This window comes from Canis aureus, chromosome 11 (assembly GCF_053574225.1).
Source record: "Canis aureus isolate CA01 chromosome 11, VMU_Caureus_v.1.0, whole genome shotgun sequence".
In the NCBI taxonomy this organism is placed as follows: Eukaryota; Metazoa; Chordata; class Mammalia; order Carnivora; family Canidae; genus Canis; species Canis aureus.
In genome coordinates, this window is record NC_135621.1 from 13236652 (window position 1) to 13252399 (window position 15748).

General features: G+C 44.0%; 1 protein-coding gene across 4 annotated transcripts in view; it reads right to left on the bottom strand.

Annotated features, from left to right (window-relative positions):
- CPM (carboxypeptidase M) overlaps positions 1-15313 on the bottom strand; it is a 92579-nt gene extending 77266 nt beyond the window's left edge. For 2 of the 4 annotated variants that reach the window (XM_077913777.1, XM_077913775.1), the window contains exons 1-2: positions 15228-15313; positions 14470-14632 (exon numbers count right to left, since the gene is read on the bottom strand). In XM_077913777.1, coding sequence (XP_077769903.1) covers positions 14470-14629 — 160 coding nt within the window. In that variant the 5' untranslated portion in view covers positions 14630-14632; positions 15228-15313. The other 2 variants (XM_077913776.1, XM_077913778.1) reach the window with 2 other exon arrangements.
- Between the last annotated feature and the right edge of the window lie 435 nt (positions 15314-15748).

The following is a 15748-nucleotide window of genomic DNA, read 5'->3' on the forward strand; positions in this document are numbered from 1 at the left end:
ATGTATACAGTCTATTATAAATATTTTAAATTGCCTGTTACATTTAAATTTTCTATGATATATAATGGGATACAAGTTATTCAACCACAAAAAGGAGACCCTGTCATTTAAGACCACATGGATGAAATCTGAAGGCATTATGCCAAAGGAGGTCAGACATAGATAAATATTCTATAATCTCATTTATATGTGGAATCTAAAAAAAAGCAAAACTCGCAGAGTGGATTGGTGATTGCCAAGGACCAGGGAGCATGGGAAATGGGGAGATGCTTATCAAGTGGTAAACTTCTAGGACAAGTTCTGAGGATCTAATGTATGGCATGGGGACCATAGTTAATGATACTGTATTATATACTTATATCTCAGTACAGCTGGGAAAAAAGTATCTGTTTCTACATCCTCCAGCATTACTTTCTGAATTCTAGGTTTATATTATAAATCTAGAATTATATATTATAAATTATTATAATATTAATATAATTATAAATTATTAATATAATTATAAATAAATATAATTAATAATAATTATTATTATATTAATATTTATCAGTTTCTGTAGAAACTTTAATCACCAAAATTGCTGATTAAAAAAAATCCTTTCACGTGATCTGTGAGGGCAAAAAGAAAAGATAGTATGTGTTATACAGTATTGAAATTTTTTTTAAAGATTTATTTATTCATGAGAGACACAGAGAGAGAGAGAGGCAGAGACACAGGCAGAGGGAGAAGCAGGCTCCCTGCGGGGAGCCGGACATGGGACTCGATCCCAGGACCCTGGGGTCACGACCTGAGCCGGAGGCAGATGCTCACCTGCTGAGCCACCCAGGAGTCCCTATTGAAACGTCTCTAATAAACGGTATTGGTAAAATAATCTTTACATTCTAAATGAAGAATTCAATCCAATTATGGGATTTAAATCAGAAGTTTTCACATTGATAGTTCTTGGGAACTGCTATTTTTACAGACTTGATACTTCATCTTGTTGGTGTTCTCATTGTCTCAGTCCGGTGTGTATACTCTCACCACACTCCCCCCCCGCCCCCCGCCCCGGAATGGCTGCACCACCTCATTTCTTAGAGGGTATCTTAACTTTACATTTCATTTTGTATTACAGTAATCAGAAAATTTCCAATCCAGAAAACAAATTTGTCATTTTCCCGTCAGGTATGAATCCCTAGGAGGATTCTGGCTCCTCCTGGATGAAGCAAAAAAAATCTTCAACAAAGCGTACAAGGTCCTCTCCTTGACCCTCCCACTTTGCCTCCTTTCCCCTCCACCCTCTCCTCTTCAGCCACACTGAACTTTGCGTTCCTCAAGGTCCAGATGCTCCTTCACCACCAGGCCTTTGAATGTGCTGTTTACGGCCTCACCTTCCCCCTCTCACCTGGCCGCCTGCAGGTCTCAGCCACGCGCATCTCTTTGCCGTGGCTCCCATACCTTATCTCCTGGGGGGGGGGGTCCTCTTCCCTCCTAATCACTTCTCAGGCCCTCAAGCCCATGAGGGCAGGGACCATGTTTAACTTCTTTATCTCTATATTCCTCTGCTAGCTAGTGTGTGCCACAAACCATATTAGGCCTTCCATAAATGTCCTCAGGATCAATGGAATAAATAGATCTACAATTCAACTCCCGTCACTCTAGGGCCCTCGATTTCCAGTGTTAGCAGCATTCCACATGGTGGGTTAGCCACGACCTCAGCAAGGAAAGAGTTAACACAGCCTGTTTCCTCCCTTATCTCTGGGAACACCTGCAGTGGCAGTAAGGACCCCCAGCCAAACTCCGAGCACTGTACTCCTGAAATGTTCACTAATGAACGATGGGATTTTGTACCCCCACGTGCAGGGAAGGCCAGGACGCACCAGGCCAAAGTGTCGTTTAAAGTAAACACGAAGATTCATGAGGTGCACCTGGTATCTTGCAGAAGCCTGCACTCTGGATGGTTGCACAGTCACATGACCAGCTCCTCTGAAGGGCCCTGGACTGCCAAGACTTGAGTGGCCTTCCTTGGGTGGAGGGACAGTTCACAGCTGGAGAAAAACACCTATCCGGGGGGGCCTCACAGATTTTTAGGGAGAGTAAAGAAGCCAATGCCGACCTTTTGGGTCTTTGCCTATGTAGATCATTATGCTGCTGCTCCTAGTGGGTGGTCAAGGGGACCCCAAAACCGCTTCTTGAGATGCTGCCCTTCCTGGATGCCTGTGACCCCACTCTTACTTTTCCTCCTACTATATTGCTGCTTTTCATCTCCTTAACTGGCTTCTACCTTTACCAGATTCTAATGGCCTAGTGCCCTATAGCTCTATCCTGGTCTGTTATCTTTACTCACTTTTAGTATTGAAACTCCTGGAACTGAAAATTATCTATATATCGATGACCCTCAAGTGTATTTGTTTATTTCTCTAGCCAACCTCTCCCCCAAACTCTAAACCCATACCCAACTACTGGTCATCCCCAATGATTGTCTACTAAGGGCTTCAACTTACAAAAATTGTCTCAATCAAACCTCTTGATTTCAACCCAAACTTGTCTTTTTCTAGTTGTCCCCATCTTGGTCAATCATACTCCCCACATTCAGTTAGCTAAGCACAAAAGCTAAAGGTCATTCCTGTTTTTTTTTTTTTTTTTCCCCTCCTGATCTCCCCCTTCCCCTTCCAATCCATTAGCCAGTATTGTTGGCTTTATTTCTGGAACAAATCTCTAATCCTTCCACTTCCTTCCAGTTCTAATACACCATCTTAATCAAAATCACCGCCATCACCATTTGCTTGGATTATAATAACTGGATTATTCTCTCTGCTTCTATACTTGCCCCTTTCTAATTCTCTATTCAGCAGCCAAAGTTACTTTTTAAAAAATCTGCCTCAGTTTATATGGCTGTCCTTAAAACCCTCCAATGGTTCCCTATTATCCTCAGAACAGAATGAACTTTCTACGCTTGAATTGGCTTGCAAAGTACTCCACGATCTGTCCCTGCACGCACCTCCAACGTCACCCAATATAACTCTCCCTTTGCTCAGTATGCTCCAGCTTGCCTGGTTTTGCTTCTGTTCCTAGAACACAGCAATAACCCTGTCCACCTCAGGGCCTTGGCGATTGTTGCCCACTTCTGCATTTGGAACTAGTGTATGCTGTAGATCCCATAAACACATTTTGTGCACTTAAAAGTACATGTTCTTAAAACAAAAGATGACCAAGCCCAATTAAACTGTTTTTATTAAACCCAGAATGTGGTATATCCCAGTTTATCTTTGTTTCTTTAAAAACAGAGAGGAACTTACCAGTAGCAAATGATAAACCAGCTCGGCTTACCTCTAGGATGGTTAAGATTATTCAACCGAGTTCCTAAGAGTAATAGGAAAAAAAAATTTCTCCAATTGAGTAGCCTTTATCTGAAATTTAACTGCATGTACACCTGGTATTATTATTAAAGGGCATATAAATCTTTCTGATTAAAAAGTAATGGGGAAGCTGTTGAATTGCTGCATGTTAAAACGATCTGTGTGCTCTACACATCTTGAGGCATCTATACTCACAAAAATGACTACTACCCCTTGCTTTTAAGAAGATATTAATGGGTGGAACTTACTGAGTTACCAATGGTGGGCAAGGGAATGAATATTTAGTAGGACCTAAAAACTAAGGTTCTTCCACAGTCTGTCTACCTGGGAATTTCCAGTACCTGTGCCTTTCTGATCCACTCCAAGCAAGGATAATTAAACATGCTGGAGGTCTTCATCTTAAATCTGTACAACATTCCTGAGCGTGGATGGGAAAAAAAAAAAAAAAGACACTTTGAATCGAGAGGTTTACATTCTCTGCTGAACTGTCAGGGGGTAGGGGGCAGATTTCATCACAGGATTCTTTTCCTCTCTTTTTAAATTCTCTAAATAGACACTTAAATTGTCTTTGCACTGTTCAAATAAAACAAGGGATATTTAGTCAAAGTCTTCTTACAGGAGGAGCATGCATATCTCCTATATTTACTCTCTTTTAATACATGTTTAGTTAGCATTTGGGGGACCCGATGACTCTAGGCTTGTCAGAATAATTCAATTATCCCCTTCACTGCCTGAAGACACTCATGTCCTCCTACCACCTCCAACACCCCGGTGACTTATCCTGGAGCTGCGGCATCAACCTCTCCAACTTAGGTTATTTGTCATAAAAAGAGCAATTCAACAGTTTCCTCATTACTGTTTAATTAGATTTATTTACACCATAATACTACTTTCAGATACAGGCTACTCAACTGGGGAATGCATTTTTTTTTCTATTTTTAATTTTTTTCTATTTTCTATTTATTTTTTTCTTAGACACTCAAATACCATAAAAATACCATAAAATACTTGACAGACTAAAGTACTTACTACATACAATTTATGTACCGATACAAAGTTGTATACCTAAAGCTGGAGATGGGAAATGTAACTGCATAAAAGCATATAGTGTAATAAGGTGACTGTGTTCTATACTGTATGAAAGTAGATTTATATTCATGTTTCACTTACTATGGGTGGAAAAACTCTTTAGGGTTGACACCAGTGCTCGTCCTTTCAGAAGCACACATCCAGGCCTAGGATATGAAGATGAACACAGCCTGAACCCTTCCCCCAAGTGCAAACGGAGCTAAAGCCCCCGAAGGTGCTAGGAAGAGGAGTACAGGGAGATGCTAACTCTGCCCGAGGGATGGAGAAAGGCTTCCAGGGAGAGTTAACATTTAGAACTAAGCCGTAATGAACTGAATGAGTGATCAAAAGGCCTGGGACACCCATTCCCACTCTAAAAATGGGACATTGTACTAAATTTCGTCTGTGTTCATAACATAGTTGTGTTCTTTGTCAGAAAGGTATCTTAGGCATGTATTTGGATAATTGTTTATGTTTTGCTCAAGTATGGTTCTAGGTTCCTCAGAGATTTCTATCAGAGAAATTAAAAATCTGGGAAAGCAAGTGGTGGGAAGCTCTTTACTTAGAAGGGGGATTTCCTTGGTTTCTTCCACTGAACTCTGCGAAAGGGTAACCCTTCCCAATACACGAGCACGCCTGCTCATGCCTTTATTACCCCCCCCCTCCCACGAAGGCTGTTGTTATCTGCAGCTCTGGGTAAGTTCACGATAAGTCCTTTAAAGGACTTTAAAGACAGTTTAAAGGCAATTTGTTTGAAGTTGGCAGCCTTTTTCTGATGGAGACCAAGCCCTCCAGCTGAGCTTGCTGCAGCTATTATGCCATGGGTCACAGACCAGAAAGTTTGTACTTTAAAACATCTGACATGCAGCAATCCTTACTGAGATGAGAAACACTCTTAATGTGCAACTCCTATCTGTTTCCTTTTATTATTTTTTTGATTTAAATTCAATTTGCCAACATATAACACCCAGTGCTCATCTCATCAGGTACCCTCCTCAGTGCCCATCACCCAGTTACCCTTCTGCAACCCTTTGTTTCCTAGACTTAGGGGTCTCTCTAATTTTTCCCCACTCAGTTCCCCCCCTTCCCTTGTGGTCCCTTTCACTACTTCTTATATTCCACATATGAGTGAAACCAATGATAATTCTCTTTGAATGACTCATTACACTCAGCATAATACCCTCCAGTTCCATCCACATCGAAGTAATTGGTAGGTATTTGTCTCTTCTGATGGCTGAGAAATATATATACATATTAATATATATTATATATATCTGTCAAACCTAATCATCTGTCAAACCTAATCATGGCTCCTTCCACAATTTGGCTATTGTGGGCATTGCTGCTTTGAACATTGGGGTGCAGGGGTCCTGTTATTTCTCTACATTTCTATCTTTGAGATAAATACCCAGTAGTGCAATTGCTGGGTTGTAGGGTAGCTCTATAATTAACTTTTAACCAAACCCAAATTAGGATGTAGTAACTTCTCAGCAGACCACTATACTCTATTACATTCAATCACCAAGGAGCTAGGAGGAACACCAATTGCTTTAAATCACTAGATAGGACCATCTGATTTAATCGCTTTCTCAAAAAAAAAAAAAAAAAATCGCTTTCTCCTAACCCAGAGGCAAGTTGGAATTTGAAATAAACTTTTTTTCTTCCTTTAGAATTCTTTTTATCTTAGGTACTCTTAAAGAAAGGGGCATTCTAGATATATAAACTAAAAGAAGGAGACAGGACTAATGGCAGTTTTTATTGCTTGACTCCAGACACCGCTGTCACCGCCAGTGTTACCTCCAGACACACATATTCATTGATTAAGAACAGAGACCAAACACCTTTTGGATGCTGGCTACATAAACTTGAATCTAGGTCTGTGATTTTATTTTATTTATTTATTTTTTTAGGTCTGTGGTTTTACTTCCACAGTTCCTAACCCTATCAGTTTATGCCTCTTTTCTTCAGGTCCAATCTATCTTCCTTTACTATGCTGGCATAACACATTTACATACATGATTTCAAGAAGATCAATAGAACATTCAAATTATATAAAGATAAATAAAAGGAAAACAACTTAGAATAGAGTATGGGATCACTAGGTAAGAACTGGGGCATGATTCACTAGAAGACAGGAGAAAGTGAGATGATTATGTCCATGCCTGAAAGTCACCACTTGCATCTGCTACAAAGGCTGACTGATTCAGCTGCGTGGTCACTGGTGTCAGGGTTTTATGAATGTGAAGTCCCGCTCAGTCAAGTTCAGAGCTGCGGAAAATAGAATTTCCCCTCAACTGACATACAGTTACATTCCTGAAAAGTTCAGTTTATATTAAGACTATGGGAAAGTATTTTTATTTGTACATAAAACAGAATGTAGTTTTAGGTTCAGATAACTGTAAACTGGTCTTAGAGGGCATTAGGAAATGTGAGTGACAGCTTCTTTCCTCTGCATAACTATTCGTGCATTGCTGACAAGATCAGAAGACGGGTTCCGTTCCCCTCCCCCCCCCCAAAGATTTTTAAGTTATGGCCTAAACCTCCAGCTCACATTTCCAAAATTCCCCCAGGGGGCGGTACTGCTCTTAAGGAGAATAGCCAGTCTCCGAAGAGATGGCATTTTGGTGGGTGGATGCCCCTTAAGTGTGCAAACCAGAATCTCAGAAGTCTCCTTTCACCTCATACTCAGAGTTTTGCATATAGAAAAAAAATTATCTTTATAACAAAAGATGGAATCTGAACTGGTTTAGATGAAACCGAATACTTAAAGGGGGTCAGGGAATTCCACAGAGGATCACTTAACACATTAAAAAAAATTAATATAAGACTTTTCTTGGATGATTGAGGATGCTTGTCAACTTTTTCAGATCAAGGGTCAGAGGCAAGATGGGGTGGGCAGGACATACAGAGCGGAGGAGGTAAGGAACAGGGCAGAGGAAAAAGTAGCTGGAGAAACTTTATAGTAAAGAAGGTTCAGTATTTGGCACAAGGCAGACATTGGTTTCAATCACTTACTGAAAATTTGGTTCCTCTGTCATTTACTATGTACAACTCATTTAATCTCAATTCTTCATGTGTAAATTGGATAATAATGGTATTCAAACCACTGTTAGAATCACCAGGTGAAACACGTAACGTACCAGCCAAATAGTAAAACTTACTTGATGTTGGCTGTCATTATTTTTTAAAAGTCTCAAATGCCACTTGTCCCTAAAGTGTTGCTGTTTAGATATGTTTGAGACTTGGAATAAAAATAGTTACTAGATCTAAGAAGCAGAGTAAAATTCTATGTCACTTTGTGGATATTCGGTCTCACATTCCTCTTATAAAACATAGAACAAACGTAGGGGAAGTCTAAATCATTTATTTTTATTTTTATTTATTTATGATAGTCACACACACACACACACAGAGATGCAGAGACATAGGCAGAGGGAGAAGCAGGCTCCATGCACCGGGACCCCGACGTGGGATTCGATCCTGGGTCTCCAGGATTGCGCCCTGGGCCAAAGGCAGGTGCCAAACCACTGTGCCACCCAGGGATCCCTAAATCATTTCTGCATTTAAAAGAAAGGCAGATCTTTAAGAAACCTTGAATGGTCACAAACAAAGCTAATATTTGTAATAGGTTTCAGAAAAGGATTTTGCCTTTTAAACTGTTCAAGGAGCAGAAAGGTTTGCCAAACCAATATAGCTTTAAATCACATACATTACAGAAGTTCTTAGATTTTAATGGTTTTCTTGATATTTGGTCAATATGTCAGTATTTACATCATAATAAGCATTTTAGGGACACCGGGGTGGCTCAGTCAGGAAAGCATCTTAGTTTAAGTCAGTTAAACTCTTGATTTTGGCTCAGGTCGTGGTCTCAGAGTCATGAGATGGAGAATGTCAAGCGGGCTCACTCTCCCTCTGCCCCCACCTTTGTTTGTGTGCATATGTGCCCCCTCTTGCTCAAGAAAAAAAAAAAAAAAAAGAACATTTAATACAGGGTCCCAAGCAAAGTGGCTTTATGATCACACTTGAGAGATGGAGAGTGTGATAGAAAGGCAAATGTTGTGGCAACGTTTTATACACAATGTTCTCTTCTGAGGGAAAATCACCAGCTAAAATCTACCCCCATCCAGGATGGTGGACAAAGATCTGTGTAGGAGAACACAGTACATGCCTCTTTGGGGCAGGAGTCTAAACCAATTCTCGGGTTGGGGGAGGGGGTTACTGAGCATCTGAAATGGTTATTACTCCCGGCACAGTAGTTCAATTAATATCTATCGAATGAATACGTGAAGGTAAGTGTTGTTGGGAGAAAATCATGAGAAATACTCCCCTATTCATTAAACAATGAAAATTTGAGCCTTCAATAATCCTTATTATTATGCCTTTTATAAGAAGGCAACATAAGATCTACCCTCTTAGGACATTTTTAGGCCTACAGTACAGTGTCGTTAACCATGGGTGCTAGGCAGGAAAGTAGGCCTCCCTCTACAACAGGTTCATCTTGTACAACCCAAACTCCATACTGACAAATACCACAGTCACCTTTCAAACCACTAACGTCCATACTGATTTATGAAGAAAAGAAGATTTAGAGAAGTTGTTTTCTCTTAGCATACGTTTCTTATAAGATCATAAAAGTCAAGACAATCTTTTTGGGAAAGCAATTTGGTTACATGTATCAAATACATTAAACTGCCTACAATCTGGTAGTTTCCTTTGGGGCAACTTCTCCCTCTGTAGCAGCTACTGTATCCCCAGCAGCAGCTTTGATGTAGCACTTACTATGTGCCCCAATTATCCAGCAACTGCAGGTCACACTGCTACAGAGTAGAGGGTCTAGAATTTGCACTCGGTCCTGAGGTTCCAAAGTCCACATCCCAACAACTTTTGCTGTCTTAGCTATGAAGATGTCTACACGATGGCATTGTTTCTAACAGGAAAACTTTACAAACTACATGCCCATCAGTGTACAAGTTAAATAGACACTAAGATATCCATTGGTAGGACACAAGGCAGGCATTAAAAGTCAAATTTTGGAAATAACACGGTTTGCATGGACAAACACGATCATCGGCTTAGCGCAAGGCAGGGAAAGGCGCAGAACAGCACACCCAGCGGTTTTAGCCTACCAAAGGTTTGCTTTGTGCAGTGAGATTTGAATTTCCTTCTTGGTGCTTTGCTGTATCTTCCAAATTCTCTAAATGAACTCGGATTCTTTTTGCACGCAAAAAAAAAAAAAAAAAAAAGTTACTAACGATGTCCGTCTAGGGCAGCACAGCCCAATCAACATATGCTGCAAGCCGTATCATGTAAAATGTTCTAGTAACTGTGACTGCATTAACAAAAGTAAAGAAGCAGGTGAAATTTTAAATATACTTTTAACCTATAGTTCTAAATTATTTCAACAAGTGATCAACACAAACATTAAGATTTTTGTTTTTTGGGTTTTTTTTGTTTTGTTTTGTTTTTTTTGCATTAAGGCTGCAAAATCACTTTCAGCACGTCTCAATTTTCCCTAGTCACATTCCAACTGCTGGATAGCCGGGTGACTCCTACTGTGATGGACAACCCAGCTGTAGATCTTCGGCAGAAGCTATACTTTCAAATCAAACGTGCCCAAACCAGGACTCTGAAACCCTCCACTAACAACTTCAGTCTCCATGTAGCTATCTACATCTGTGTCAAACTGCTTCTTTAAAGGGCAAAGAGAGGTGCTTGGGAGGTACACGGATCTGTATTCGCATCCTCTAACACTTACTGGCTGTGTGAGCTTCAGCAAGTTAATTAAAAAAAAAAAAAAGGCACAGGAAGTTAAAGATTTTGTTTATTTATTCATGAGAGACAGGGAGAGAGAGGCAGAGACACAGGCAGAGGGAGAAGCAGGCTCCATGCAGGGAGCCCAATGTGGGACTCGATCCCAGGTCTCCAGGATCATGTCCTGGGCCGGAGGCAGGTGCTTAACTGCTGAGCCACACAGGGATCCCCCCCTGTGCCTTATTTGACCTGTTTTGTAAACTCAAGGGTAACAATACCTACTCAGGAGTTGTTGAGATTGAAGTGATGTATTAAAACCTGTAAGGTGGAAAGCACTTGCTAATAGATTTTTATTATCTACTCCTTGCCCTTTGCAACCTTCTTTATTCAGATAAAGGTTAGACTTAGCAGGATAGAAAATTCTTAAAACTGAGATGGCAGAAAAATCTCATTTTAAATGGTCCTAAAACTAGAAAAAGAAATACTCATTCACTGTTGGAAATGTAGACTGGTGCAGTCACTCTGGGAAAACAGAATGGAGGTTCCTCAAAAAGTTACAAATAGAACTACCCTACCCTCCAGTACTTATACTACTGGGTATTTACCCCAAAAATACCAAGACACGAATCCAAAGGGGTATGTGTACCCCTATGTTTGTAGCAGCAGGATTCACAATAGCCAAGATAGGGGAGCAGCCAAGTGTCCACTGATTGAGGATTGGATAAAGAAAATATGGGGTGTGTGTGTGTGTGTGTATATATATATATACACACACACACACACACACACCGGGATATTATTTAGCCATAAAAAAATGAAATCGTGCCATTTACAACAATATGGATAGAGCTTGAGTGTGATGGTAAGCAAGATGTCAGTTGGAGAAAGACAAGTACCTTATGGTTTCACTCATATGTGGAGTTTAAGAAACAAAGGAAAAAGAGAAACAAGATCAAGAAATGGACTCATAGAAATCTGAGAGTTACCAGAGGGGAGGGGAGGGAAGGGCAGGATAGGTGAGAAGGGGTGATGGGGATTAAGAGGGGCACTTGTGAAGAGCGCTGGGTGTTGTTTAGAACTGCTGAAAACTAGTATTACACTGTATGTTAACTAACTGGAATTAAAAAGCTAAAAAAAAAAAAAAGTGGTGGCAAAAAGAAAAATATAAATTTTTGGGGATGTGAAGAGGCTTGTTGGGGATTTGTTGTTTTTGTCCTTTAAAGGGGGCTACCTAGGGACGCCTGGATGGCTCAGGGGTTGAGTGTCTGCCTTCGGCCCAGGGCGTGATCCTGGAGACCCGAATCGAGTCCTGCATCGGGGTCCGTGCAGGGAGCCTGCTTCTCCCTCTGCCTGTGTCTTGGCCTGTCTCTCATGAATAAATAAATAAAATTTTTAAAAATAAAATAAAGGGGGCAACCTACTGGCAGGCAATGAATGGCACACAATTTTGCTTGCTTCCCACGGCTTTCACTCAGCAAATATTCATTTAACAAACATATAAATTACTGAATATGGGCCAACATCGTGCTAGACAGAGGGGGTTAGGAGTGGGGGGAAAAAGGGGTGGTGGTGGTGGTGGTATATTCACTTAACTAAATGGAGGAATGAGTAAACCACTGAATATTGTCCCTTTTCTAGTTTTTCTCAATTCGGTAGTCAGTTTTTTGAGTTGCTTCTCTTGTTTCACCTAGGATTTTGCTAGGTTATTAGATAACAGGGTTTCCTCCAAAAGGTTCAAATGAAATATGATCAGTATACTATGGATGAATCCGGGTGAAGGGTATATGTGGACTCAACTTTTGTGTAGGTTTCAAGCATTTCGAAATAAAAAATTGAAAAAAAAAACCCACCAATTATAATGGAAGATAATCATCACAACCTGTATCAAAACTTTTAAAGCAAAAAAAAAAAAAAAAAAAACTTTTAAAGCATCATGATTTGTAACAGATCAGAGCTACCTAGATGCCCCAAAAAGGTGAATGACTAAGACCATTCACATAGCCAAGAGGATAAAACACTATATAGCAGGCAACCAATTTACATCTGCAGACTTTGTCAGTTTGCAGAAATATGGAATGAAATCGTGTGAATTGAGGAGAAAGGCAGACTAGGATCCATGATTACAGCACAAAAATACAGGTGATGTGCATTTACAAAACCTAAGAATATATTTGGCTTAAGAATATATTTGGAAATATTACTCTCTTCTAGGTATATTGCCCAAGTTCATAATAAAAATAAATAATATGTATGGTAAAAGCTGTTTGCCAAGCAAATGTATCCCACACCAGAGGGTGGGACAGCCAGGGAAAACTGCCTATCTAGTGAAAAGGGTGTCAACAATTGAGCACTGATTTTCAATGGTCATGATATCACACATGCAGTGACACAGTGTACAGTTTAACACCCACCTCTTGGAACCTTTTTCCTAATCAGAGGAATTATTCAGAACAATATTCAACACAGCCATTTGACTACTGGTATCAGATTTTATTTTTACATGATAGTTTCTCAGTCCTTTAACCACAGGAGTACAGACATACAAAGGGGGGGAGGCTAAGGGCTCTCACTGTTACTGTGGTCTGATATCATGCAAGATGGATCGGTTCACATTAGGAAAGAGATTCCCCAATTGCCAAAACTTGCCAGATCACTCAGTACTTAAAATTAGCAACACCCTCATCATCTTGTGGTTTAAATGATGACTGAACAATAACTCAAGATAGTTGTGTTCCATATTTGCTTTATTAAGATAATTAGTATTCTTAGATCTCTTAAAATTGCTCTTCTTTAGCCCTAGGGGGAAAGGATTTCAAAAGGCTGAGTACATATGCTGATTCAAGACACGATTTCTCACACACCCAACCTCTATAATTTGGATTATTAGAGCAATATAGAGTAATTCTGACACCAACTCTCTGGCAACGTTGTTTGAAAAAGATACCATTACACACATGACCCAGCGTTTTTTATTTTGTACTGCATGTAAGTTTGTGTAATAGGTCTTCTTTAATATAAAAACCAGGACTTTAATTTTTTTTAAATGACTGAGAATATGGTAATTAAGAGACACTCCTTGCATCAAAGGCTCAGAGCTAAAATCTGGATGTAGAGTTTGAACGCACCTTATTAAGAGATGCATAAACTTGACCAAATTTTTGATTTAAGCATCAGGTAATCCCTTTAAAGGTACCAACATAAAAACATTAAGAATGTTTTGATAAACTATTTGCCGCATCCTAGAGTATCTTTGCCTTTAAGTAGAGTGATCTGAATGCCAGTCCTGATGATAAAATCTACCATCTGGTGATCTTGAGTAAAACATTTAGTATCTCTCTGATTCAAATTCTTGTCTATAAAAACGAAACAACGTATAGTCATTTATACTTAATACATAGTTTCTAAATTAAAACAACGAAGCAATTAAATGATAAATGTGAAAATGCTCTTCCCAGTCATTGCTGGCATCCATTTATTATCAGGCAATCGTCCTATTCAAATGGGTGATTCTAAAACAGCTAGTAATCATGATCAGAGCCACTCTTTTGCATAACTTTAAGAGGTCTAATTACACAGGACACAAATCTTACCAATGATACTATTTAACGTTAAAGGAAACTTATAGAAATGATGGGTTTTTCTTAAAGATTTTATTTATGCATGAGAAAGAGAGAGAGAGGCAGAGGGAGGCAGAGAGAGACAGAGAGAGAGAGGCAGAGACACAGGCTCTATGCAGGGAGCCCGATGCGGGACTCGATCCCAGGACCCCGGGGTCACGCCCCGGGCCAAAGGCAGGCGCTCAACCGCAGAGCCGCCCAGGGATCCCCAGAAATGATGGTTTTTGCATCACTCTAAGTCCTGGGGCTAATTGCACACGACGGAAACCTCACCGCCAGAACGGAATCCCTGCAGCTTACAGGAGACTTGAAAACCAAGTTAGCGAAGCCACACAGCTTACCTGCAAGTAAGGTAAGCCACAGCCTTACCTGCAAGCCACAGGTAAGGAAGCCAACAAGAAGGCAGCGCCAGGCGGTAGCAGCCGGACGCTCTCCGGACACAAAGTTCATCCACCAAGAAAAGCGAAAGGGCGCCCCTCGGGCAAGCGGCGCCAGCCCGACGGAAGGGCGTCCCTGACACGGGGGCTCGGTGACCGCGAAGGGCAGCGGAGGCGCTTGGTATCCATCAGGTCCTCCTCCTGCTCCCCACAGGGACGGCAGGACGCGCGGCGGCACCGGGGCCACCACGCCGGCACCGGGCGCCCCGGGGGCCGCAGGGCGGGGACGCGGCGCCGCGCGGCCGGGACGCGCCCTACCTTGCACCGACTTCCCGATGCTGTGTAAGCGGGTGATGGAGCTGTAGTTCCGGGCCACGGTCTTCAGGAACGCTTCCATCTGCTCCTGGTGGTGGTAGGCGAACTCCAGCGCGGCCGCCGCGGGCAGCAGCAGCCCCAGGCACAGGCGCGCGACCTGCATGCTCTGCGGGGACACGAGCGCGGCTGAGCGCACCGCCAGGCCCCCGCCCCCGCCCCCGTCCCCGTCCCCTACCTCGGGCCCTACCTCGGCCCCCCCCCCGTCCCTCCCTCGGCCGCCCCCCCGCCGTCCCCAGCTCGGTCCCCAGCCGTCCGTACGTCGGGCCCCCGCGCCGTCCCCGTCCCCAGCTCGGCATCTCCCCCCCGCCCCTACCTCGGGGCCCCCCCGTCCCCATCTCCGGCCCCCCCCGTCCCCACCTCGGGCCCCACCGTCCCTATCTCGAGCCGCCCCACCATCCCTACCTCGGGCCCCCCCCCGCCCCGTCCCTACCTCGGGCTCCCCCGTCCCTACCTTGCCCCCCCCGCTGTCCCCAGCTCGGTCCCCCCGCCGTCCCCGTCCCTACCTCGAGCCCCCCGTCCCTGCCTCGGCCCCCGCGCCCCCTGCGCCCCGCTCCCGCGGAGGGAGCCTCGGAAGCCGCCGCGGGACCCGGTGCGAGCGGCGCCCGGGCAGCGCCCCCACCCCCCGCCCCGCCCTCCCCTCCCCTCCCCTCCGGGACCCCCGGCGGCTGCAGCGCGCACCCCGCTCGGCGCGCCCAGCTCACCCCTGCCCGGTGCGCACCGCCGCCCGCCGCCCGCCGCCCCGGGGACCCGACATATAGCCGCGCGGGGGACGGCCGCTCCCGGGCGCCGCCCCCGCCCCCGCCCCTGACGGACGTCCCGCCCGCCCAGTCGGGCGCCCGCGGGTCCCCGGGGCGGGGCTGCCCTGCGCCCTGCGCCCTGCGCCCTGCGCCCTTCGCACCTGGGCGATCCCGGCCCGCGGCGGCGGGGACCCGGGGGGCGGCGGGGAGCGGGGGTGGGTGGGGGTCCCGGAGGCGCGGACCCGGGGGTGGGTGGCGGTCCCGGGGGTGGCGGCGGGGAGCGGCGGAAGACTGTCACGTCCCCAGGTTTTGCCGGCGCCCGAGGGCTGGAAGAGTGTCCTCCCCGCGAGCGGGGCTCCTGGCGGGGGGCGCGGGCTTTGGGTGTCGCCAGCTGCTGGGAGTTTGCAGCCGTAGAGCGGAGCCCCGGCTCACCTGGCGCCCCGGACGCGGGGAGAGCCCCACCTGGCCTCACGGGCCCTGAGCCC